The following is a 23,945-nucleotide window of genomic DNA, read 5'->3' as shown; positions in this document are numbered from 1 at the left end:
CCAGAGAATCAGACCCTTATCTATGTTAATATTGGCTAGTCTTTGCTGGAGAATGTGTAGCTTCATAGAATTAAAAGCTGCACTAAAGTCTACGAATAGGACTCTAGCATGCCCTTTAGGGAGTGCAAGCTGTTTTGAAATAGAGTCTAGGAGGACCAGCACAGCATCATCAGTAAATAAATAAATAAATGTTCTCTCTATCTTGTAGGGGTGTAATGATTCATGTACTACATCGATGTATCAATTTATATTCCTATGATCCAACTACATCGATCTGTGCTCAGCAAGTTAACCTTCCGGAAGACATATCGATCTAACATCGTTTTAAAAGGTAATCAATCGATTGTATCGGTACTAGGAAATAACGCATTGGATTTAAGCACGTCAGACTTGTGTGAGTGAGAGCGCAGTCAGCGAGCTTGTTACGCCATCAATCTCTTACCACAGGTTCCAGTTAATCTTATAATGTACGTAATTATAATGTGTTGAGTTATTTAAACAAACTATCGGTGAAATAAACGCCTCTTGTCCACGAGTCTCATTGATAGAGACTGCGGCTGGATGTAGCTCTATCAATGAGAGCTAGCTAGCCTCCTCTTAGAATTCCTCTGAAATTCACAAAAATTTATAAAATTGAAATCGGACACCATTGTTAGCTTTATAAGACCTTGGGGTAGAGGTTATATAAGTGCCGTGACGTAATTCAAACTGTAAATATACTCTAATTACGCCGAAAATGAAGCTAACTAGCCGCAATCTGTACACATAGGATTGAAGGGACAGTCGCAGCTAACGAAACCCCTAGCTAGTGTTCACAAAAATCCATTAAATTGAAATCTGACACCATTGTTAGCTTTGTAAGACTTTGGGATAGCTGTGATATAAGTGCCGTGAAAAAATTCTAACTGTAAATATAGTTACTATAGTTATGCTGAAAGTGTAGCTAGCTAGCAGCGATCTTTTCCCATTGTATTGAATGGGACATATAGATAGCTAGCTAGCTGCTCCTCCTAACAAAACGCCTGATGTTCATGAAAATGACTTACATTGAAAACGGACACAACGTTAGCTTTGTAAGACCTTGGGGTAGCTGTGGTATAAGTGCTGTGACAAAATTCAAACTGTAAATATATTATAGTTATGCCAGCAGCCGGCCAAGCCCCGGTAATGCAGTAATCCACAAAGGGTGACTTTGCCCTGGGTATGGAGCCCAGCAGGCTGCCGCTTTCTCGTCAGACTGTGTGGAGCTCCTAAAGTCTGACACGTCGTACCAAATTTGCAATTAGCCATCAATTTTTGTAAAACGGCCCATATTTGAGCTTTATATAGTTGATTTCTCGCATAAAAAAGTCTCAGAAGTGAATTTGGTAACGAAACATTGCAGTGTCTGGAATATAGTATGGAATAGTCTGTCGCGTCTCTAATGTGTGTGTATGGAGATTCGCTCAACCAATCAGCGCGCGTCTTTAATGTGTGTGAATGGGGATTTGCTCAACCAATCAGCGCGCGTCTCTAATGTGTGTGTATGGGGATTTGCTCAACCAATCAGCGCGCAGCTCATCTAAATATTCATGCGCATACCATATTTGGAAGAAAAGCTCTTGTTACAAATAGGGCCAAAACACATGGATGCATAACGGCCAATAAAATATCAACCAGGCCATTTTCAGCCCAACCAATGTTACATACCCCATTAGGAGACCATAAGGAATAGTGTGAAATACACTATATAATCATTCTATCACCCCCTTAAAGTTTTAATTGAGGTAGGTCCAAATTAGGCCTATAATTTAAAAATATTTAGTTTACATTGGGGTGCCTGCAGAGGATAAGAGCTACTTGGCATGGAGAATAAAGAATCAGAATCAGAAAGGGTTTTATTGCCAAGTAAGTTTTTTAACACATACAAGGAATTTGTTTTGGTGTTGTTGGTGCACATCACACATTCTCTAAATGGAATATTAAACAATATAAGTATAAGTATAAACAATATAAGTATATGTACACAGTATGTATTAAATAAAATAAAATAAAAAATAAAGATATTATTATTATTTGCTTCATTTCAGACGCGTAAAAAATGGTCCATAGTACAAAGAAGAAAGAAACACACATAAAAAAACATACATTATCTCCTGGATAGGCTCATAAGCCAGTGAGTCCAAATACCAGAGGAGTATCGCACAGAGCTAAGTCCAGGATTTGTCAGTGCAGTGATGATACTATTCGCCGAGCTCGAAAGCCAGTACATACACCTGTAAATAAGATTACGTAATACAGCAGGGCAATTTGGCAAAACCCACGTTTACATATATTTGGCTTGCACTACTCCATCGTGGGACCCTCAGTAGCATCCGCAAGGCATCATTATAAGGTACCGTTAGCTTTTGCATACTACTCTTTTTGTAGCGTCTCCACAGGTGTGCAGTATACATGGTAGTGCAGTATACCTTGAAAAGTCTGATTTTAACAGGTATTGAGCACATTCCAAACCTGCGGATCAACATGTTAGCCTGTCCATAAAGCATGCCACACTGTCTGTAAATGTCTCTGTCATCAGACAAATCTGCAGTCACATAGTGTCCCAAATATTTACATTCATTAGTAACCTTAAGTCTATTACCTGACAAAAAGAAATCAGGGAATGTCAATTTGGAGTCATCTCTACTTTGAGCTATCATAATAATACTTTTCTTTGAGTTGAAAAGCTGTTCATGTGACGTGAGGTTTTGGTCATGATGGACCTCAGCCTCCTGCCAGAGGGGAGTGGCTCAAAGAGTTTGTGTCTGGGTTGGGAGGGATCAGCCACAATCTTTCCAGCACGCTTCAGAGTCCTGGTGGCGTATAGGTCCTGGAGCGGCGGCAGATTGCAGCCAATCACCTTCTCTGCAGACCGAATGACACGCTGCAGTCTGCCCTCTTCCTTGGCAGTGGCAGCAGCGTACCAGATGGTGATGGAGGATGTGAGGATGGACTCAATGATGGCTGTGTAGAAGTGCACCATCATTGTCTTTGGCAGGTTGAATTTCTTCAGCTGCCGCAGGAAGTACATCCTCTGTTGTGCTTTCTTGACGAGGGAGCTGATGTTCAGCTCCCACTTGAGGTCTTGGGAGATGGTAGTTCCCAGGAAGCGGAAAGACTCCACAGTGTCAATTGTGGAGCCACAGAGGGTGATGGGGGCAGGTGGGGCTGGGTTCTTCCTGAAGTCCACAACCATCTCCACTGTCTTTAGAGTGTTGAGATCTAGATTGTTTTGGTTGCACCACTTCACCAGGTGGTCAGCCTCCAACCTGTAAACGGACTCGTCTCCATCAGAGATGAGTCCGATGAGGGAGGTGTTATACGCGAACTTCAGAAGCTTGACGGACTTGTGACTGGAGGTGCAGCTGTTGGTGTACAGGGAGAAGAGCAGAGGCGAAAGAACACAGCCCTGAGGGGATCCGGTGCTGATGGTCTGTGAATTGGAGACGTGTTTCCCCAGCTTGACAAGCTGCTTCCTGTCAGACAGGAAGTCAGTGATCCACCTGCCGGTGGAGTCAGGCACACCAAGCTGGGAGAGCTTCTCCTGGAGCAGAGCCGGGATGATGATGTTGAAGGTAGAGCTGAAGACCAAAAACAGGATCCTGGGGTAGGTTCCTGCAGAATCCAGGTGCCGGAGGATGTAGTGAAGGGCCAGGTTGACTGCATCGTCTACAGACCTGTTGGCTCTGTAGGCCAACTGCAGGGGGTCCAGAAGGGGTTCGGTGATGGCTTTGAGGTGTGAAAGCACAAGGCGCTCAAAGGACTTCATAACCACAGAGGTCAGGGCGACGGGTCTGAAGTCATTAAGTCCTGTGGTCCTTGGCTTCTTGGGGACAGGGATAGTGGTTGAGGACATGAAACAGGCTGGCACGTGACATGTCTCCAGTGAGGTGTTAAAAATGTCTGTGAACACTGGAGACAGCTGATCAGCGCAGTACTTCAAGCTTGATGGGGAGACAGCATCCAGTCCAGCAGCTTTCCTGGGATTATGTCTCCTAAAGAGTCTGTTGACATCCCTCTCGTGGATGGAGAGAGTCGTCACTGAGGTGGGTAGGGGGGTGGAGGTGGACACCTTTAAGGTGGGCGTTGGTGGGGGGGCCCAGGACCCTGCTGAGGTGAGGGAGGTGGAGGTGATGCACAGTGGCTGTAGCTGTAGGGAGGTGTCGTGGGGGATGATGTCAGGACTGTTCTTTGGTCTTTCAAATCGACAGTAGAACTCGTTCAGGTCGTTGGCTAGGTGTCGGTCATTGAAGGAGCAGACCATCTTCTCTGTGCTTGCCTGGAGAGACTGGTTTCTATTTCTCTACACAACCTTCATGACAGTCACCTGACAACCAAACTTTAAATGAGATGCTTTTATATTGTATAACATAAACCCTCTGATTCACCGTGTCTGCTCTAAATGATAACACACACTTTGAACACGGGCCTTACAGCCAAAGGTGTTGTCCATATAAACACCAAGGTGCCTATAGGAGCAGAGCCGATTGATTGGTTCATCATTTATGACCCCTGATATCCTCTGACCCATGTCACAACCAACTCCTCAGTTTGTGAAAAAAATGCCAAAACACATACCCAAACAAAGCTATATACATCTCTGTGAACAAAAACCTTGGCAACAATCTGCTTATCCTTTTAATTTCCTGAAATGCTTCCTAAAACTAGTCCCTTCTTAATTTTGAAGGCTATATGGCTACAAGCTGTAACCACGGTGATTGATATGAGGATCATCTTCTGAATATAATAATTCATATGTTAGGCCTACCATAAATTAATATTTCAAAAAAAGTCAGTTATTTGCTCATTTTGTGTTTTTCTGTTCTAGTCCACGGATGATGCCTGTCATTAACTTACATAGGCATCGCATCCGTGGGCCCGTCACGGAATTTTTGGCGAATCCGTGGAACTGCCACACATTTTGAGTTAAGGGGCCGTGTTCCATTTCATGGAATTATGTTAGGTTGGAAGGCTTGTCATTTATTAACAGTAGGTGCTACACACATAAGACCAGCTGTTATAGAAAGCTCTGGACCTCAGCTATCATGTAGATATGGTTTTCAAAGTGTACCCACTGTAAGCACTGTCAAATATGGTAATAAGCTATTTTCACCTATTTAACGATTTGATCTTTAAAATCTGATGACACCAGTGTGTTCCCTATCCAAAAAACCCTAGGGTGTATCCAAAATGATACACTGCCAACTTCTAGTTATGAGAAAGATACCAATATACTTTAAAACTACAGCTCCCAACAGAGACGCCACACAAGCTGTTACAAAGCCAGTAAACTTGTAGTTCTTCTGGGATGGGTGGGGGGGACTTGTGTTTCTGCTGTCGGCCATGAATGGGCTTTATTCCATTTCAGATTGCCGCCGCCCGCCGCCCGACTAAGCACACAGAACATGAGACAAATACATGAAACTGTATTTTATTATTAATGTTATCTTTATTGTTTAAATCCTCGAATACAACGTTAGACAAAAACATCAATATTACGAATATTATGTATTTTTTTATCTTCTTACCCGCCGAGCGCAACGTACTACGTCACTTCCGGAGTATTCCGCGGATTCGTTTAAACGTTATTATGGTGCATAATTTACTAGAACAAAGCTGAGCAACGTGTTGTTGCTGGTGACAAAAAATTATATATATAAAAATGATGATATATATATATATATATATATATATATATATATTGAAGCGATACTGTCATTAAAGACCCGCTGATCGCTGTCTGATTTTTTTAAATGAATGCCCGCATTGCATCGGGGGATATCAGTTTTGAAAAGAGTCCAGCTCGGAACATATCGTAATGTTCTGTATTACACCATACTGTAATATTTCATAATAAGTAATAAGCAGGAAAAAATAGAAATAATATTAATATTATTAAAATAAAGAAATGAATACCATGATAACATATAAATAAATGTTGATAGATCTAGCGTTATAGTTTAAAAATATAAATAAACAAAAAAGCCACCCAGCTTCCCTGGCCCAAATAGACCTAAATAATAACATTAAAAGTATTCCATATAAACCATGATAATATATCATGAATAATGTTGATTAAAACAGTGTTTATTGGGCTAAAAATACCAATAATAAAACTGTCACCGATTTCGAGTTAAGGGGGCGTGTTTTTTCTTTAGTAACGCAACGGGTACCCCTATTTCATTGAAACTTAACGCCAGGGGTCCTTGGCCACGCATCATACATTTGACGAGTAGGTCGTGAGACTGTGTTGTCGTAACTGCTGAAACAACCACAGGGCTGTTGTTGTATGTGCGTCTCGTCCTGGTCGTCTTGGTCATCGTATTATCAGCACACTTTACAACGTATGTTTAAGCTGTGACTAATCCTCTGAAATGCATGTTTTTCAGAACCTCCTCTGGAAACTGAGTACTGTAATGTCACAGAGGTGAGTTTGGGTTCATCTGGACATCTCAGCATCATTAGTGTCAGTATCAACCAGCTGATATTAATACAAAGCCCTGTTCTCTTCCTGCAGGCCAACAGAGTGTATGAGGAGATCAGAGAGGACAGACAGAGCACATCTCCTCCTGTAGAAGTGTCTACAGTTTACACTTTCCACCAAAGCCAGTTCTCAGAAGACAGTAAGTCAAAACTGTGGTGGGATTTTAGCTTTGGGTTCAGGAAACGGTGTCTTTAGACTTTAATTTGACTGGGTAACAACTTAATTGTACAGAAGACGAAACATTTTTGCAGTGGCAGATTACAGAGAAAATTGTCGACATAACAACAAAAATGTGGTTTCACACTTATTTTATATTTTTGAGTAGCGTGCTGCCTTAAGAAACAGGAACCAGGCCAGTATGCGTGTCCACTATATTTAAAGCCATAAACTTCTGTTTTTAGGAGGAAGTCCTAAGTCAATTTGAAGATTAAACCCTGTGAAGAGTTTGCATGAAGCAGCACAGCTTTGTGTTCAGGAAACAGTATCTTCAGACTTTAACTTGACTGGGTAACAACTTCATTGTACAGCAGAGGAAACATGTTTGCAGTGGCAGAATACAGAGTAGATTGTAGTCACATTCTTTCAATGTGGTTTTAAGCTAACTTTACGTTTCGGAGTAGCATGCTGCCTTCTTAACCCCTTGACGCCTGAATTTATTCACAATTATTTAAACAAAATATTATGTGTGTTTCTGGCTCCAAGTTGATGCCAAATTAAGTTGAGATTGTTAATTTGTCTATAGCATATGGAATAGATATAAATTTAGGTATGATGCAAATTAGCAACAACATGGTAAAATTCTTTACAAAATGGTAAAATTAATAAAACACAGTAGATTTCACTTATGTCACAAAGTTGTTAGAACTTCTAAACTGTAAATGACAAATACATGGATCTTGACAACGGCAAGAAAGAAAACACTCTCCTACTCCCTAACATTGACAGTAGTTTCTATAGGGTTAAGGGTAGGGTTAGGTTTAGGGGTAGGGTTAGGGGTAGGGTTAGGGTTAATTTTGCTTACGTGAAACGGATATATCTCCCACTCCGACCGGTCCTACGAGAAACCAGTGCATGCAAAAGGTTCCTAGGTATGTATCGCATGTAAACAAACCGCCATTGGGGGGAATACACACGCTATCTTGCCTGCAGTCGGAATGGAATGGGTTTGATGCAAATTAGCGACAGTCGGCGTTAAGGGTTAAGGAACCAGGTCAGTTTGAGATAACTTCTTATGCCACAAACTTCTGTTGTTTTTAGGAAGTCCTCACACTGAAGGTGTGAACAGAGACAAATACAGATATATTTAGTTCAATATAAAAGTAGATTTGGAGATGTTCTCACAAGAACTAAGAAAAGAGATCATATTTCTCCTGTATTAGCTTCTCTGCACTGGCTTCCTGTTGAATCCAGGATTGAGTTTAAAATCCTTCTCTTGACCTACAAAGCGCTAAATGGTCTAGCACGATCATATCTAGAAGAGCTCCTAATACCCTATTGTCCCACTAGAGCACAGCTCTCCCAGAATGCAGAGTTACTGGTGGTACCTAGAGTCTCTAAAAGTAGAATGGGAGCCAGAGCCTTCAGTTATCAGGCTCCTCTCCTATGGAACCAGCTTCCCGCTACATCCAGTCACTGTTCCATTATTAATGTGACTATTATCGCCACTGTTCATCACACCCCCAACCGGCCCGTCAGACACCGCCTACCAAGAGCCTGGGTCTGTCCGAGGTTTCTTCCCAAGAGGGAGTTTTTCCTCGCCACTGTCGCACTGCTTGCTCTTGAGGGAATTACTGTAATTGTTGGAATTGTTGGGGCTTTGTAAATTATAGAGTGTGGTCTAGACCTACTCTATCTGTAAAGTGTCTCGAGATAACTTAAGTTATGATTTGATACTATAAATAAAATTGAATTGAATTGAACGGTTTACATGAAGCAGAACACCCTGAAATGATGCTGTGACGCAAAAGGTGAGTTAACATAAAAAAAACGTAACAGCTGAAGTTTTCTTCGTTTCCTTGCAGACTGAAGAGGACTCGAGGAAACTAACTGGGAGGTGGATTTGTTTTGCTCCTCTAAGTGTAAAAAGTGTTCTTGGTTTAAAGTGAAGGAAAATAACTCTGGTGAATAAATCAGAACAGAACCAATAATTTATATATATATATACAGTATTTTTTGTTTTGTTTTTTGTTTTAAGAAAATGAACTCGGCATTAATAAAACATTGGCAGTTTAAACAGTATAGGGTCTTCATCTTTTACAAAATACTTTTTTATAAATATTTTCATCCACTCATCTCCAAGCAGATGTTGGCAGAGTAGTACGATGTCAGAAACAATACAACTTTATTTTCAGTCTATACTGAAATTCACTTTGCTTTCCCAAGCAGCTGCTCTGGAAAAAAGAAAGAAAGTCACACACAAAGTAAAACAATTACACATATAGCACAAAAGATGAAGACATAACAGCCATGACAAAGAAACACGTTCCATGATATCCTCGGCTCCAGATCTGAATTGGCAGCAGGCTGATTGGACTGGAAACTGAACTTAAAATGCATAGTATGTCATTAAAAATTTCAGAAACATGAATTTCATAATATAGTATGTCATAAAAGATAAGAGTTTTGTTTGTTATAAAATGCCATAGTATGTCATAAACAATTGTATAGTATTTCACAGATATATGATAGTCATTACACAGCTTTGTTGAATACTTGATTCTGATTGGTCAATTACGGCATTCTGAATAACAGACTGTTTCCATAGTTGCAGTTCTGATTACCATTTTTAAAATATACACAGTTATTATTAAATTCATATTTTCTATCACATTATTGATTTCTTTGGTAAGAAACCGAGATAACGTAGGGCGAGCGGGTCATTTTTGTGAATTAAAACAAAAATCAATTTGCAATATTAATGACCCGCTCGCTCTACAGTATCCCTTACATAGTATGTCATAAAATATGGGGTGCCATTTTTTTACAAATTTTGTAAAGCGGCTCACGCTGAAAATAACTAACATTCTGTCACATTTAGCTTCAAACAATGTTTAAAAAACTGGTATCAATTTTTGAGGGTCACTTTTTTGCACATTTACAACAATATTTGTCAACTTAGAGATATTTGAAATAGTTAAGTCCAAATTTTAAATGTTTACATTTAGATTCAACAATTAGATTTAGCATTTACATTTAAATTTAATATTTAGATTTAAATTTAACATTTAGATTTAACATTTAGATTTAGCATTTAGATTCAACATTTAGATTTAACCTTTACATTTAAATGTTAAGATTTAGATTTAGATTCAACATTTAGATTTAACATTTAGATTTAACAATTAGATTTAGCATTTAGATTTAACAATTAGATTTAACATTTAAATTTAGATTTAACATTTAGATTTAGATTTTACATTTAGATTTATATTTAGCATTTACATTTAACATTTAGATTTAGATTTAACATTTAGATTTAGCATTTAGATTTAAATTTAACATTTAGATTTAACATTTAAATTTAGATTTAACATTTACATTAAATTCTAAAAACACTTCATAATACAGCATGTCATACAGAGTTTTACTGTATAGTATGTCAGAAAAATGTCATAGCATAGTACGTAAAACCTGTGTATATTATTACCCATTTTTATGTTTCATAATTTTTATTGTAAATTTCTATATTTTCTATTATGTATCTGGACCTTTGCACTGTTTATTGTTATACACCACATTCTTTGTACTGTATGTGCGAACCTACTGGGCAATAAAAACCTTTCTGATCAAAAAGTCATAGTATAGTATGTCAACAATGGTCTAAATATTCATAGAGTAGCAGGTCATTAAAAAGTCATGAAAGGAATCGTATAGTATGTCATAAAATGTACAGAAATGTCATAATTATGTGTCATTTAGTGTAATAGTCAACAGTTTCCTAGCTGCTATCTCGTAGTAAAGACTCAGACATCTGTTTGAAGAAAACCACAGTAAACAGTCATTTCAATCTTTTATTGAAAATAAACTTGACATGACTTGAACATTGGCAGTTTAAACAGTATATGGTCTTTATCTTTTACAAAATATATAATATAAATATTCCCATCTTTTAATCTCCTCCAGTTGTGTGTTGATACCAAACTGTCCTGCTTCGTGACTGGCGACACTAAACAGCAGCTGTTGGCAGTGTAGTCGGGCGGGGCAATAGATGGATATTGTATCCACATCCATATAGGAGGCTAGATATATTCTTAGATTATTGGGTAACATTTTACTTCAAGGCATCTACATAAGAGTGACATAATATTGTCATGAACACATGACACTGTATAGTCATGACACATGAAACCTAACCCTAACCATAACTTGTCATGACAAAAATCGAATGACACTTGCTAAAAGAAGCGTTATGTCATAAACACTTATGACTTGTTTATAATGTTTATGATACGTTCATGACAGTGTCATGTCACTCTTATGTAGATACCTTGAAGTAAAGTCTAACCAATTATTGTAATATTGTGATATGACACAAGTGTAGTCTTATGATTTTACAGGCTGCATTACAGTAAAGGGATGTATTACTGTAGGACTGTCCTAGCTGTTCTAGTATTTGCCTTTAACACTTAGTCATTGCATCCACATTACTGAGGATTATTTATCTAAAATGCCATTATGTTAATATTTTGTGAAAGCAACAATAGTCCACCCTACAATACTGATATCCATGTATTTCAGGGGTGTCATTTAAACTCATGGGCCACATTCCCCTAATCGGATCTCAAGTGGTCCAGACCAGTAAACCACTCCAGAAAGATCAGAAACTTTATCTGTCATTTATCTGTGTTTCTTGTCAGCGTGATGTTGGCAAACGCAAGTGGCCATTGTAGGAAGAAAAAAAAGTTACGGACTCAGGAGAGAAGGGTAATATTCTGAGAAAAAACTCAACATAAAAGATTTAAGTGGTAAATTTGGGAATTGGAATAAATTACTTCTCTGCAATTCTCACACATTGCCAGGTCATCCAGTGGGCCTGATTGGAGCTTTTGGAGGGCCGTATGTTTGACACCCCTGATGGATTTGGTCAAAAATATCGTGAAATTTGATTTTCTCCATATTACCCAGCCCTACAGCGTAGTCAGTACAAGTCACTCCAAACAGGCCGATAGATTTCACATTACAAAATATATATACTACTCTTATACCCGCTATTGTTATCATCTTTATCGCTGTGTGTGGCAACAGCAGCTGAACCCAAAACTACAGAAATCATATTTACACACATCAACTTCATGGGAAGCCTGCTGCGCCGCACACTGGACAAAAGAAATAAAAACATATAAAAATCAAATTAACATAACTTAGAATGAACTATAACTTAAAATGTAAAAACGGAAGACAAACACTTGGTTAATAATTCCCTTTGAGAAGAAGAATAAAATGATAATTACTCGATAAAAAACAAACCAAACACAGCACGTGAGTTTTAAATAACGGAGGTGGAAATCAATGCTGTGGCACATTTCAGGTAAAGACACCGAGGAGGAGGATGATAGAATAAAAGCTGCATAGAATAAATATCACAAATCTCTAATGTAGAGAAGAAAACTTTGGACCATCGTGTGCTGTTTTTACACTCAAACAGTCTTATTGCAACATATAATTATTTAGTAAGAGGGCTTCTTTTACCATCTTTCATATCTCATCAATTTCTGCTTTTTTCTTGCCAAAAATGTACTTTTTCAACAAAGATAACAATTTAAATATACACCTCTGCTCTGGAGTGTCTCAGTGCAAACTGTGCAGCGCTGGGTTCTTCTTCACTACCTTAATTAGAGCAGGAGAGAAAACTGAGACCCAAACCCCATCGTTAAAAGAAACAAGTTTTTTGGCGCATCTTTTCCCATCTATCAGGATAGCCGCTGGTTTGTTTAGCGGTACAGATTTACAAAAACCAACTAGCAGACTTCTGAAACTTGCCTGTAATACATCACAGTGTACAGTGTCTACATGTGGGCTGCAGCTAGCTAGGTAGCATCTCTATTATCTGGCAATCTGCAGTCAAGGTCCTTGACCTTGATTCATCATTTTATCAGTGAACCGTTAACGGTAAAAATGCCCGTTTTTATTCCCCTGTATTCAAATTGCTTGTTGTATTTAACCATCTGTTTAAGATATTCAAATCCTCACATTTGAGACGCTAAAACCAGCAAACATTCAGCATATTTGCTTTAAAGGGCCCCTGTTATGCTTTTTTTTTTTTCAACATTTCAGTGAGTTTAGTGTATGTAATAGATGTATAAATAAAAGAAACCCATTTCACTCCAAATGGAGCTTCCTCTCCCACAGACCGCCCTTCTTCTCTGCCTGAAAACACCTCGCCCACATTCCTGTTTGAAATTCCTCAGTTAGTGATGTCACTGATTGAGAAAGCCAGCCCAGTTTTTCATAGGTGTTGCTCATAGGTGCTGTCTGAGCAAGCACAGCCCGCCCAGTGGCTTGTTTGAATTTGGTTGACCAATCCCACAACAGAGTGGGCCAGCGGACCAATCAGAGCAGACTGGGCTTTTCAGGAAGGCGGGGCCAAGAGCTCAGACAGAGTGTTTCAGGTAGAGCAGCTGCAGCAACGGGCAGTATGAGAAACATGTTTTTTGAACAACAAATCATGTAAACCTATTCTAGTGGACCCCAAGAGTACAAATATGATGCCAAAAAGGAGTATGATAGGGGCTCTTTAAATGATAACAGATCAGTTAGGTAGTTCAGCAGGCTAACTTAATGGTCTCTCCATCTTTCCCACTGAGTGCTGTGTATCTACTTGGATGCAGATGATTGGCCCAGTCAGAGGCTCAGAATACATCTAGTTTGAAATAACCATACTCCACAGAACACCATCTGCTCTCCTGCTCCAACACTACAGTTCAGATGAACCCAGACTCAAAAATACAACAGAGTCCCTTTAACACGCCAGAGAAAATAACATCAGTGGAAGAACGTTGATGTGAAACCTCAAGATGAAGAATAATGTTTGAAATGCAAATCATTGTTTTCAACTCAGTGATGTGGTGTGAAGATGCAACGCAAGCTCTGACAGTTCAAAACACGATTCTTCATCTGGAGGATTATTAACAATAAATACATTTAATTGACACGGCCATTTTTTATACAATAACATACTTCACACATTTACCGTAGAAAAATATTCTAACCATAGTTACTTAGTGATAAAATAAAGACTGTGAAGCAAAAAGGCAAAGTGCAAAAACAAGAGGCCCTACATGGTTGTGCCGTTGTCTCATGTAACCAATGGTAACCACTTTTAAAAGAAAATACCCACTTTGTTTTTTGGGTAAAGGAGATCAAATGTTCCACCTGGTCCTGACAGCAGTTTTTCTGCTGCAACATGGAGGAAAAACAGGCACAAACATCCTGTCTGAGGCCTCCGTTTGGTTAAATATGTGTCCCTTTATGATACAGTAAAAACAGAATAAATAATATTTGAGTGAAATGTAGTTTTTCACGAACAGAAAGGTCTTAAATAATATTTGAGTGAAAAGCAGTTTTTCATGAACAGAAAGGTCTTTTTGGTAGTTGATGTTGCTCCACAGTGCAGACAGAATGAGGACGTCTGAAGTCCCAAACATCCCAGAATAATCTCCGTGGTTACGCCTGTTGTACCGTGTGGGAGCTGGTGTGTCCATGTCAGGGCTTTTCTGTCTGTTTTTACAGCTGCAATTGTTTGTTTTTTTTAAATCCTGAATTCAATTATGAATTATAATGAAGCAGTCATTTCTTTTCTCGGCACATTGATTTTTGGTCTGCAAAAATAATAGAAATCAAAATTTCTCACAGCCCAAGTTAGCATATTCAAACTGCTTGTTTTGTCTGACCAGCAGTACAAAGAAAAGCATCAAATGTTCACATTTGAGCAGCTGGAATCAGTGAATTTAAGCAAATTATCAGAATACGTGCCGATTCATTTTCCATCTATTGACTAATCAACTTAATTGTTTCAGTTCTCCTACAAGGAACTTCCCTAAAGTCATCAGCCAGGTTGCGTTCAAGATTTAACATCGTATCAAAATGATTCCCAGCTCTTTGGGACATTAAAGACCCTCAGAAGGAAACCCCGGTTCTGTCCCTTTAACCTTGGGCAAAATTAGGCTGCCACTTTTGCAATTGGAGACAGTGTTTATGTGACCTCAAAGAAGCAAACAGGATGGGGAAACTTATTTCCCAGGATGCCACAGTGATATGAAGACAGAAGGAGCTGCAGTAGAGACAATGGCTGAATCTCACTTCCCTGATTTGATGTCTCCTCGCTCCTCGGCTGAACCAGAAGTCGTTCTGGCCCTCTTTCGTGAGGACTGTCTCAAAGCTCTTATTCCTGGATCTCTGAGGAGCTATTATTGAGGATGGAGGAGAAGATCTCTGAGGAGCTATTATTGAGGATGGAGAAGATCTCTGAGGAGCTATTATCGAGGATGGAGGAGAAGATCTCTGAGGAGCTATTATTGAGGATGGAGGAGAAGATCTCTGAGGAGCTATGAACGAGGATACACAAGAGCAGCCTTCCTGGAAGCTGTACAGCTAAAAGCCATTGCTAACTCCGCCCACACAGCTGAGAAATTCTCGGGACACTTCAGAAGAAAAGGACGTCTCATTCCTCTAAAACACCTTTCCTCGTTTCCTCTCTCCTCGCAGGATTTTCCCATGCTTCCTCGGTGGGACAGACTATAAGACCCAAGGAAGGGAAGCAAAAGAGGTGAGATTCAGCCAAGCAGCTATCACTGCAGTAGAGACAATGATAACAGGGATGGTTTTATCAGTACTACTTGGTTCCATCATAGCATTTTCTCTACAGGGACACACTGCTTCTCCGTGGCCACCAGAGGGAGCAGCAGTCTGCTGATCCTTCACACCAAGCCAGTAGGAAGAGGGAGGAACCAGGAGAGCAAGACAAGAGGTCAAAATAAAGTTGTCTGTTTGAGTCCCTGGATCCAAGAACAGGCATAATAGGAACTCCTACTTTCCAGGTGCCCTTAGCGAAGGCACTTCAACATCTAAATGTGTTTTACAGTAAAGTAGAGCTTATGTGAACCGGGGAACCTCCTCCTCGATAAATTAAAAGTACGATAAGAGCAGTGAAGAAGAGACTGGGTGGGAGTGTAAGGGCTCCTGCACACTGCCTGCGTGGCCTGAGCGTGTCAGCTGCGTGGCGTGTCCGTTTTTATTTCGGCTCCCATGTTAACAGGTTAGAGATTGCACACTGCCAGCGTGACACACACATCTCGGGCCATGCCGAAAACGCGTGCATGCTCTATATAGGAACGATGCCTATTAATGTGAGTCAGAGTCCAAACAAGAGTCTGACCTGTGACTGTGAAACCAGTCCAGCTAGGGGACATCTGGAAGGAAGTACAGGAAACTGTGGTCACCACAGTGATGGATCAATACCCTCCCACAGCCTGAATGTATCAACTTAAATTTAATTTCACAATGCGGGTTTCTACAAAAACACGCGGATGTTGTCAATGTATTTGCTACAGTTGCTGAAAAAACCTCAGTACTATTGATTTAAGATGCTTTTAAATGCACTAAAATGATTGTCAAATGCATAGAGCTTTGTATTTAGGGACTGTCAGTACATTTAAATGAAGATAAAGAGTTTTTTTTAGCCTTTACGTCTAATTTCTTCACCATCACAGTCTCAGTGGCCCACAGTGCAGACAGTACAATCCAAACTTGACACAATGAAAATAAGGAGACCTGGTGCACACAGGTCTGCAGAGAGTCTCATCAGATTAAAGAATCCATTTTGGAAACCCTTTGGCAGCAATTCAGTGGGAGTTTGAAAAGTTCATTGAAAACTTTTGGTTAGATTTCATTTTAAATTTCTCCTTTTTTAAAACAAAAAAATGAGAAGCAAGGGTATTAACTTCTGCTTTTTGAAGCATTAGGTTTAATCCTGCCTAATGTATGCCTCCTTTTAGTGCTTTTCCAGTCTTTTATTTCTATTGGTCAGTCCGACTCTGGAAGTTTGGATTTTAGTTTCTAAAAGCCTTGTAAGACAGTTCTGTACAAGATCTGTACTCCGAGAACATGATTTACTGTTCAGTCTTTGATTTCTAAGTACACTCTAATCTTAATTTTTGTCATTGTTGAATCAACAATCCTGCATGTACATACTGTAGGTCACTCTTTGTCTGCGAATCTGAAACAGGGTACCGGTGCAGTGGTTAAACCTGACGGGAAACCTGACGGGTCTTTATTTTCAGCCAATAGTTACTCACATTCTCAACTGCAGAGATTTTAGAAAGGACGACTCAAAACTGGTAAACGGAGCTTTGCAAAAACGCTCTGCGTAAACTCAAACTGAACTGAAAGTTTCAAGCAGCAGTCCTCTCAGAGAGCCGAGCTCAGCAGAGTCTCCGTTTCTAAAATCTCGGCAAACGAGCTAGTGAGGGAAACTTTACGTAAGTGCGGCGATAGACTTGGCCTTTGGTTATTGCCGTGGTGCCGCTGAGCCAGGCACCATGCGTCACAGTGTGTTGTCACTTTGGCGTTTGGGGTGAGCAGAGAGGCCGACGTTGCTCTCCGCGCTGCCGTGCCGTTGAGCCAGGCACTACCGTCACAGTGTGGATGGGCTACGTGTCTGCACTGTGAGCAGAGAGGAGGAGGATTCCTCGGTGCATCAGTGCCACTGAGCCAGGCACCCAGAGGACCCGTACCAACCGCCACAGTGTGATGCTGAAAGGTGCTGAGAGTCTGCAGGGAGGAGGGGAGGGGAGAGGAGGGGAGGGGAGGGGAGGGGGGGGGGTCGGTGCTAGGACTGCTGCTGCTGCACCAGCTTCCTGTAATGTGGCATGACTTTGCTCTCGGGGAGGTAGAGCGCCATCTCCAGGGCGACCAGGATGGTGAACTCAAACGATATCAGCTCCCTCCTGCTGATCCTGAAGCGCTCCTCCAGCTTCTACAGACACACAGCACAAACCAAAGCATGACAGGCAGCCATAATTAGCAGAGTTGTCAACTACTGAATTTATTGGCAACTATTTTTGATAATCGATTAATCGCTTTGAGTCATTTAAGGGGAAAAAAAAGCTTGTTAAATGTGAAAATGTTTCTGGTTTCTCCAAGTGACAGGAGTTGTGGACAAAACAAGACGATTGAGGCTTTGGGAAACACTGATCCACGTTTATCACCATTTTCTGACATTTTATAAATAATGGACAGATTAATCGACAATGAAAATGAACGTTGGTTGCAGCCATATTTTCTTTTTTATTGGCCTATAAATTGATGGATTTTGTACTGTTGATGCTAGAGTCAAGCTGTGCTTCGGAGGTGCAACACTTCACTACAAACACATCATGTTACATCATGTTTTCAGATCAAGTAGCATGTGAAAAATATGATTTAGTAACTACACTCGTTATTTATTCAACATTCAGGTACAGTGAATATAAGAATCAGATAGGACTTGGTTCCAGCAGATACTGAATATTAAAAAGGGGACTCAGATTGGGATGAGGGCCAAAGAAACTTGATCGGGACATCCTTAGTTTTTTTTTTAAATTTTTTTTTTAAGTGCTTATAACTGTTAGTTACTACAGCTTTCACAACTGTTGATGCACAAAGCAGCCATGCTGGATATTTAGCTCGGGGTAGTCGGTGGTTGTCCCAGTTCTGAGCTCGGAAATCTAAGGTCAGGGGGCGTGTTTCCGACTTTGACCTCGGAAAATCAGAGTTCAGAGTACAAATGGAACGCACTACAACCACCAGGATCCTACTGTGGGTGTGTGTGTGTGTGTGTGTGGGTGCGTGCATGCGTCTGTGTGTGTGTGTGTGTGTGCGCATGTATGCGTGCGTGTGTGCGTGCCTGTGTGTTAAAGTTACTTACATCAATGAAGTGTTTGACTTCCTGTTTCTTCAGGTCACTGCTGATCTTCGCAGCCAGTAGGATGCAGGCAGCTGACACCAACTTCCTGTAAAACAACAACAGTGATAGGAGCTCACACGACATGATGATCCCTGATGGACCGGGAACAGGTCCCATTCACGGGTCTGTACCTCAAGAACTATTTAGAATCCATATCGTTCAACGTTATTAACAGATAAAGTATATCTCCACATCTCCGTTCAGAACAAAAGCACCTCGTTTAGATTTAGATTATTACAGTTGTGTATGTGCAGCTAAATGATAGCATCTAAAAGCTAGCTAGTTCTGCTTAAACAACTTCCAAAGTATGGAGCCATAGGAGTACAATTAAAAAAAAAATGTAATAATAATGTGATGTATTTGTATCCCTTTATTTTTCATTATTCTTTTCCCTATTGCTTTTACTTTTTCCTGAAGGGCCAAGCGGGTTGACAGAACTGTATAAATGAATGTAATACCAAACAATAACAATACGAAGGAATAAATTCAGTATTTGAAGGCAGCTCAGTGATAACATTGTTGCTACAGGCTTATTAGTACTTTGTGCTACAAACACAGATGGAACAATAATCTATATCTGGTCTTGGATAAATCATAACGATAATAGTGACAGATAGACTTTTTTTGTATCACCTTCATCACATTAGCTAAAGATAAACCCAAAAGGGAGCCACTCCTACACCACACACTGTGGACTCAACCAGCAGCATTCTGGGAAATCCAGCGTTTTAATGCTCATTTAACAACCCAGCAGCTGTTGTGTTGTATGAGGAACAGAGGTTAAAGTACCTGTTCTGTTTATTCAGTCGACCCTGCAGCACCAACTTCTCAAAGTAGACAAACGCCATGGCGATGGTGACGGGCTGCATGCCGCAATCCTCCCCGACTACTCTCATCTCTCTCTTCAGACTGTTAGACAAAGGGACACACAGAGACAAACACCGTGCTGAATGTGATACAATCCTTCACAGTAGTTTGAGCAAAGTGCAAACGGTCTTACTGTAAAAAAAAAAAAAAAAAAAAACATTACCTGCGTATCTTGCTGAGGGTGAGTTTAATGTGGGGATACTTCTCCTTAAACGTCTCGTTCATGTCTTTCTTCAGATCAGATGGCTTGACGTATTCTATTACGGTCGTCTGGATCATAAAAGATAAAAAAATAAAAATAAAAATGGGGGAAGAGGTAGTAAAAGAGAAATAAAATGGATTAAACAGAACAATAGAAAAGGAGAGGAGTAAGAAAAGAACTCATGAAGTGGAAAGATGTGTAGTCATGGAAGTGAAAGTAAGCAGAGACATTTAAAAGTCAAACTACGGTCCCTGAATGTGAATGAACTTCGTGATGAAGTAAACACTACGGCGTATTTACATTTCTCTACTGCCTCACTCGGAGCGCACCCTGCCAACAGCACAGTCACGTCTAGAACACTATAAATAAAATAACCTTTAAAAAATAGAAAAAGGTTTTGGCAGCTTATTACCCGGACTTTGCCCCGTTATTATAAAACAGCAATTTTGGGTGTACCTACAGTTTAAATACAGAAAATGTTCTGTTAGGCCTGTACGAAATTCTCTCATACACAGCTGCTCGACCAAAAGTAGAGCCCGACCGAAAAAGGATATCGATACAAATATTTGGCGATTTAAAAATCCGATATTCCAATATATCGGCCGATATATATTTTTAAAAATAAATCCAGAAACCCGTAACAAAACAAAGAGATTTCCCTAACATTAGTTACTTGTAGTTATTCATGAGTCCTCCCTAAAATAATATGATAATGCAGTTTAAAAATAAATGTTTGTTTTATTGTCACAACAGAACAGAGGAACATCAAAATATATTAAATACAATGATATGAAACTTAAAGTCCTTTGAACAAAAACACAATAACAAAAAAAAATAATCAAAGTGTTGCCAACAGGGACATTGTAGAGCGCCCTCTGGTGGACAAACTATGTAACGCCATCACTCAGAACATGGTTGAAGGGAGTTTCGTCCGTTTTTATTTTATAAACATTAATTTATCAGCCATTATAAATGCCGATACCGATAGTTTGGAAAATGCCTAATATCTGCTGATAATATCGGCCCGCCGATATATCGGTCGGGCTCTAGTAAAAAGTGTCAAAAACGTCATAAAAAGTGTCACAAAGGTTGAAAAGAGTGACAAAAACGTTGGAAAAAAAAACACCCAAAATGTGAAAAAAAAGTGTCAAACGTAGTTGTCAAAGAAAAAATTATGTAATTCGAAATGTAAAACATGAAAATACAACTGTGAATCACGTTGTATGGACAGTTTCTGTTAAAATATACAGACATACTACTGTTAATACACAGATATTTTTTTACAGTGTGCATGTTAGGTATCTGTGTAATAGATAATCTAGATCAGGGGTGGCGAACCTGTGGCTCTTGAGCCGTATGCGGCTCTTTGCCTGCTCCTTTGAGGCTCTTACTGTGTGGCTGGGGCCTGTATTATTGGTGGATTTTTATTTACTTTTTGAAACATTTCAGATAAGTTAAAAAGAAAAAAGCATTTGAATGCATCTGCCAATACAATTATTTTAAAACAAAAAATAATGCAGCAGAGTTTTTTATGGACAGATCCTGCAACCTGAGGAAAGATTATACCTACTTCATTAACCCTTTCACTGCTGAATCAGATTGTTTGAAAGCCCCTCTAGTGACAAATGAGTGAAAGAGTCGCTTCGAGTGGCCACAACTGAGTACAACAAAGACTGTCAGGTTTCCCACTGAGTCAATCTAAGTAAGAAAAAAACCCTGTTGCTGTTGTAATGTGGACCTGTAGGTGTTGTGTGGCTTTTTGCTATGGTGCGTGTTTTTTTGTGGCTCTTTATGCTGAACTGGTTGGCCACCCCTGATCTAGATAATCTGGTAATATTGGTATTTTATAGGGGTGTGACGAGACGCTTACTCCACGAGACGAGACACATCATGAGATTGGGTTCACGAGAACGAGACGAGATTTCTCGTCGAGGTGAAAAGTTGTCTCGTGAGGCGATGTGATGTCAGCGTGATGGAGCGTGGAATTATTATTGAAGATCCCCCTGCCACTACTCCCCCTGCCACTACTAACTACTGAATGTGCAGGTAGTTAGTAGAGAGCTGTGGTGGTGCTGTAAGTGTTGTTGCATAGTGCTCGTGTTAGCCGCGGTATACGGCATTTTTTTCTTACAATGTTTACATATTGTGTTCGTCTTGTCTGTCACTCTTTCGCCGTTTATTATTTCCGCAGGAAAACCAAAATGTTGCCACACAAATGATTTAAAAGTGGATCTTCAATAGTAATTCCACGCTCCATCACGCTGACATCACATCGCCTCACGAGACAACTTTTCACCTCAACGAGAAATCTCGTCACGTTTTAATCTCGCAAGATCTCGTACAACGAGATCTCGTCACACCCCTAGTATTTTATAACATTTTGACACTTTATTGATACTATACAGTTCCTAACCTGGAGGAACAGTGAACTCAGGTGAGCTAGCAGTATCGGTTAGCTTTAAAATAATCTCCACAAGCTAGAAATGTTGGACCACGAGCCTCTCGTCCATGAATACATTTCCCTGCGCGGTGTTATGGTTGGCAGACGTACTGTTCGGTAGAAAGAAAATAGTTCCAACATGAAATCGCTCACAAACAAGTACTGTGGATTATCTTAAATAACCGGCTCATGACTTCTGGAAAGAGACATTGCCGTTGAGTTTTTCAAATGTATTTTTTGGCACTTTGAGCACCACAATCCGAGTGCCATGTAGTTCCATTATAGAACAAGAGAGGCCGTACATCTCCACAGTACAGGCCGGTATCTCCAACACTGGGCAACTCCCACCACAACTATCCAGACTGATAAATAGCACCACAGGTAATAGGGAAAATGCATATCTTTCATTTTGAGGTGAGCTGTGCTCACAAAAAGCGAATTGAGCTTTAGGTCATAGATTATTGATTAGACTCCTGTATTGTGAACCAGGCTTTAGTTGATGCTAGTTCAGTGTAGAATCATGTACATGGACATCTTTAAAACCCAGAAAAACACTTGAAAGGCCTCTGTGTACAAGTGGTAAACACGAGTTTAAGTGCCTATTCAGTGGTGTTGTTTATAGTGTGTAGGGGTTAAGGAAAGGTGATGCTAGAGTAGGTGGTGAGATCACACTGTGTAATGCAATAATGACACGCATGCACTCACACACACACAGTGACGATCAGTGACAAAGCAGCCCGACTCAGCAGTAATCTCCTCTGATGGATTAAACAGTAAAGCTAAAGCGTGTGTGGGTCTCCATAGTTTTTAATTCACAGTGGAGGAATAGAACTAAGCTGCTGCCTATAGGATCATTATGTTGATGATGTAAGAGCTGTGTGTGTGTGTGTGTGTGTGTGTGTGTGTGTGTCTTCTTTCCCAGTAGTGATTATTCTCTTCTCAGAGGTCTATAATCCTCAATCCCGCTTTCTCTTCTACACTTCTGCCATCTGTTCTTTGTTTAGTCTCTGTCTGTCTTTCTTTCATTCTGCTCCTTGAAAATTTTAATCATGGCGTAATTTTGCTCTTAATCAACATTGTAATTTTTGGCACGCAACAATATAATTAGGATGAAGTAGAGATGTGTCTTCTCACCATGTAGGAGGCGAAGATCAGCACCCGCTTGTGTTTCCCACAAGGCCACTGGGGGTCACTGAGGAGGTTAGGATCGTAGTCTGTCACATCTTCCAGACCTGGACAAAACGCACACACGCACACGCACAGTCAGAACTATAAACACAATATAAGGGTCAGAAATGACCCTGTTTGTAAAAGAATAAAACCTAAAGTGAGTGGGTGAGAACCAGGGCCACACGGTATCTGCAGGTGCAGATTTTTAAGAATTTTTAACAGATTTTGAAAGAATTGAAAAAAATGTAAATAAAACTCAGGCTACATTTACATTGCTACGTTTTGGTGTTTCCGAGCCCCTAAACCGGGGACATTTGAAAACACTTCTGACGCGTTTTGGTTTGGAATCTGCGGGGTTGTCTCGCAGTCCCAACGTTTCGCCGGCTGATTGGCTCATGCCGTCTCGTTCTCAGCGACTAAGCTACAAACGTTACATGCTGAGTATACATGCTGCCCAGTATACCCGAATGTTGATGAGCTATGAGGTTTTGGGCGTGTTAGATTAGTTCTTCTACTGGAGCTATAAAACACTTGTGTGCACGGAGATTGCTTTGGCTCAAAACTCACGCATAAAAACCAAAACGTAGCGATGTAAATGTAGCTTCAGAATGTTAACACATCTCCACCCCAAGTCCGCTAAATTCTGAGTACTTTCATTCTGGATCACTGCTGAAAACTGTAGGAGAATTTGCAGATTTCGTTTGGGTCTGGTGAGGAGTAATAAGTCTCATAAGTCTATTTATTGATTGATTTGATTGGTTTGAATATATCATTGCTCCTTATGACAGAGTAATCTCTTAAATGAACACTCAGAAATACC

The 23,945-nt window shown here is 40.1% G+C and overlaps 1 protein-coding gene across 1 annotated transcript in view; it reads right to left on the bottom strand.

The window, feature by feature from the left end:
* Positions 1-17,302: 17,302 nt before the first annotated feature.
* The window catches only part of cables2b (Cdk5 and Abl enzyme substrate 2b), a 43,347-nt gene continuing 36,704 nt past the window's right edge, over positions 17,303-23,945 (bottom strand). The window contains exons 6-10 of the mRNA XM_028583225.1: positions 23,090-23,187; positions 19,477-19,583; positions 19,236-19,355; positions 18,408-18,492; positions 17,303-17,477 (exon numbers count right to left, since the gene is read on the bottom strand). Coding sequence (XP_028439026.1) covers positions 17,331-17,477; positions 18,408-18,492; positions 19,236-19,355; positions 19,477-19,583; positions 23,090-23,187 — 557 coding nt within the window. The 3' untranslated portion in view covers positions 17,303-17,330. The remainder of the gene's footprint in view (positions 17,478-18,407; positions 18,493-19,235; positions 19,356-19,476; positions 19,584-23,089; positions 23,188-23,945) is intronic.

The sequence above is a fragment of the Perca flavescens genome, chromosome 7 (genome assembly GCF_004354835.1).
Source record: "Perca flavescens isolate YP-PL-M2 chromosome 7, PFLA_1.0, whole genome shotgun sequence".
NCBI lineage: Eukaryota > Metazoa > Chordata > Actinopteri > Perciformes > Percidae > Perca > Perca flavescens.
This window is presented reverse-complemented; position numbering and strand designations above follow the sequence as displayed.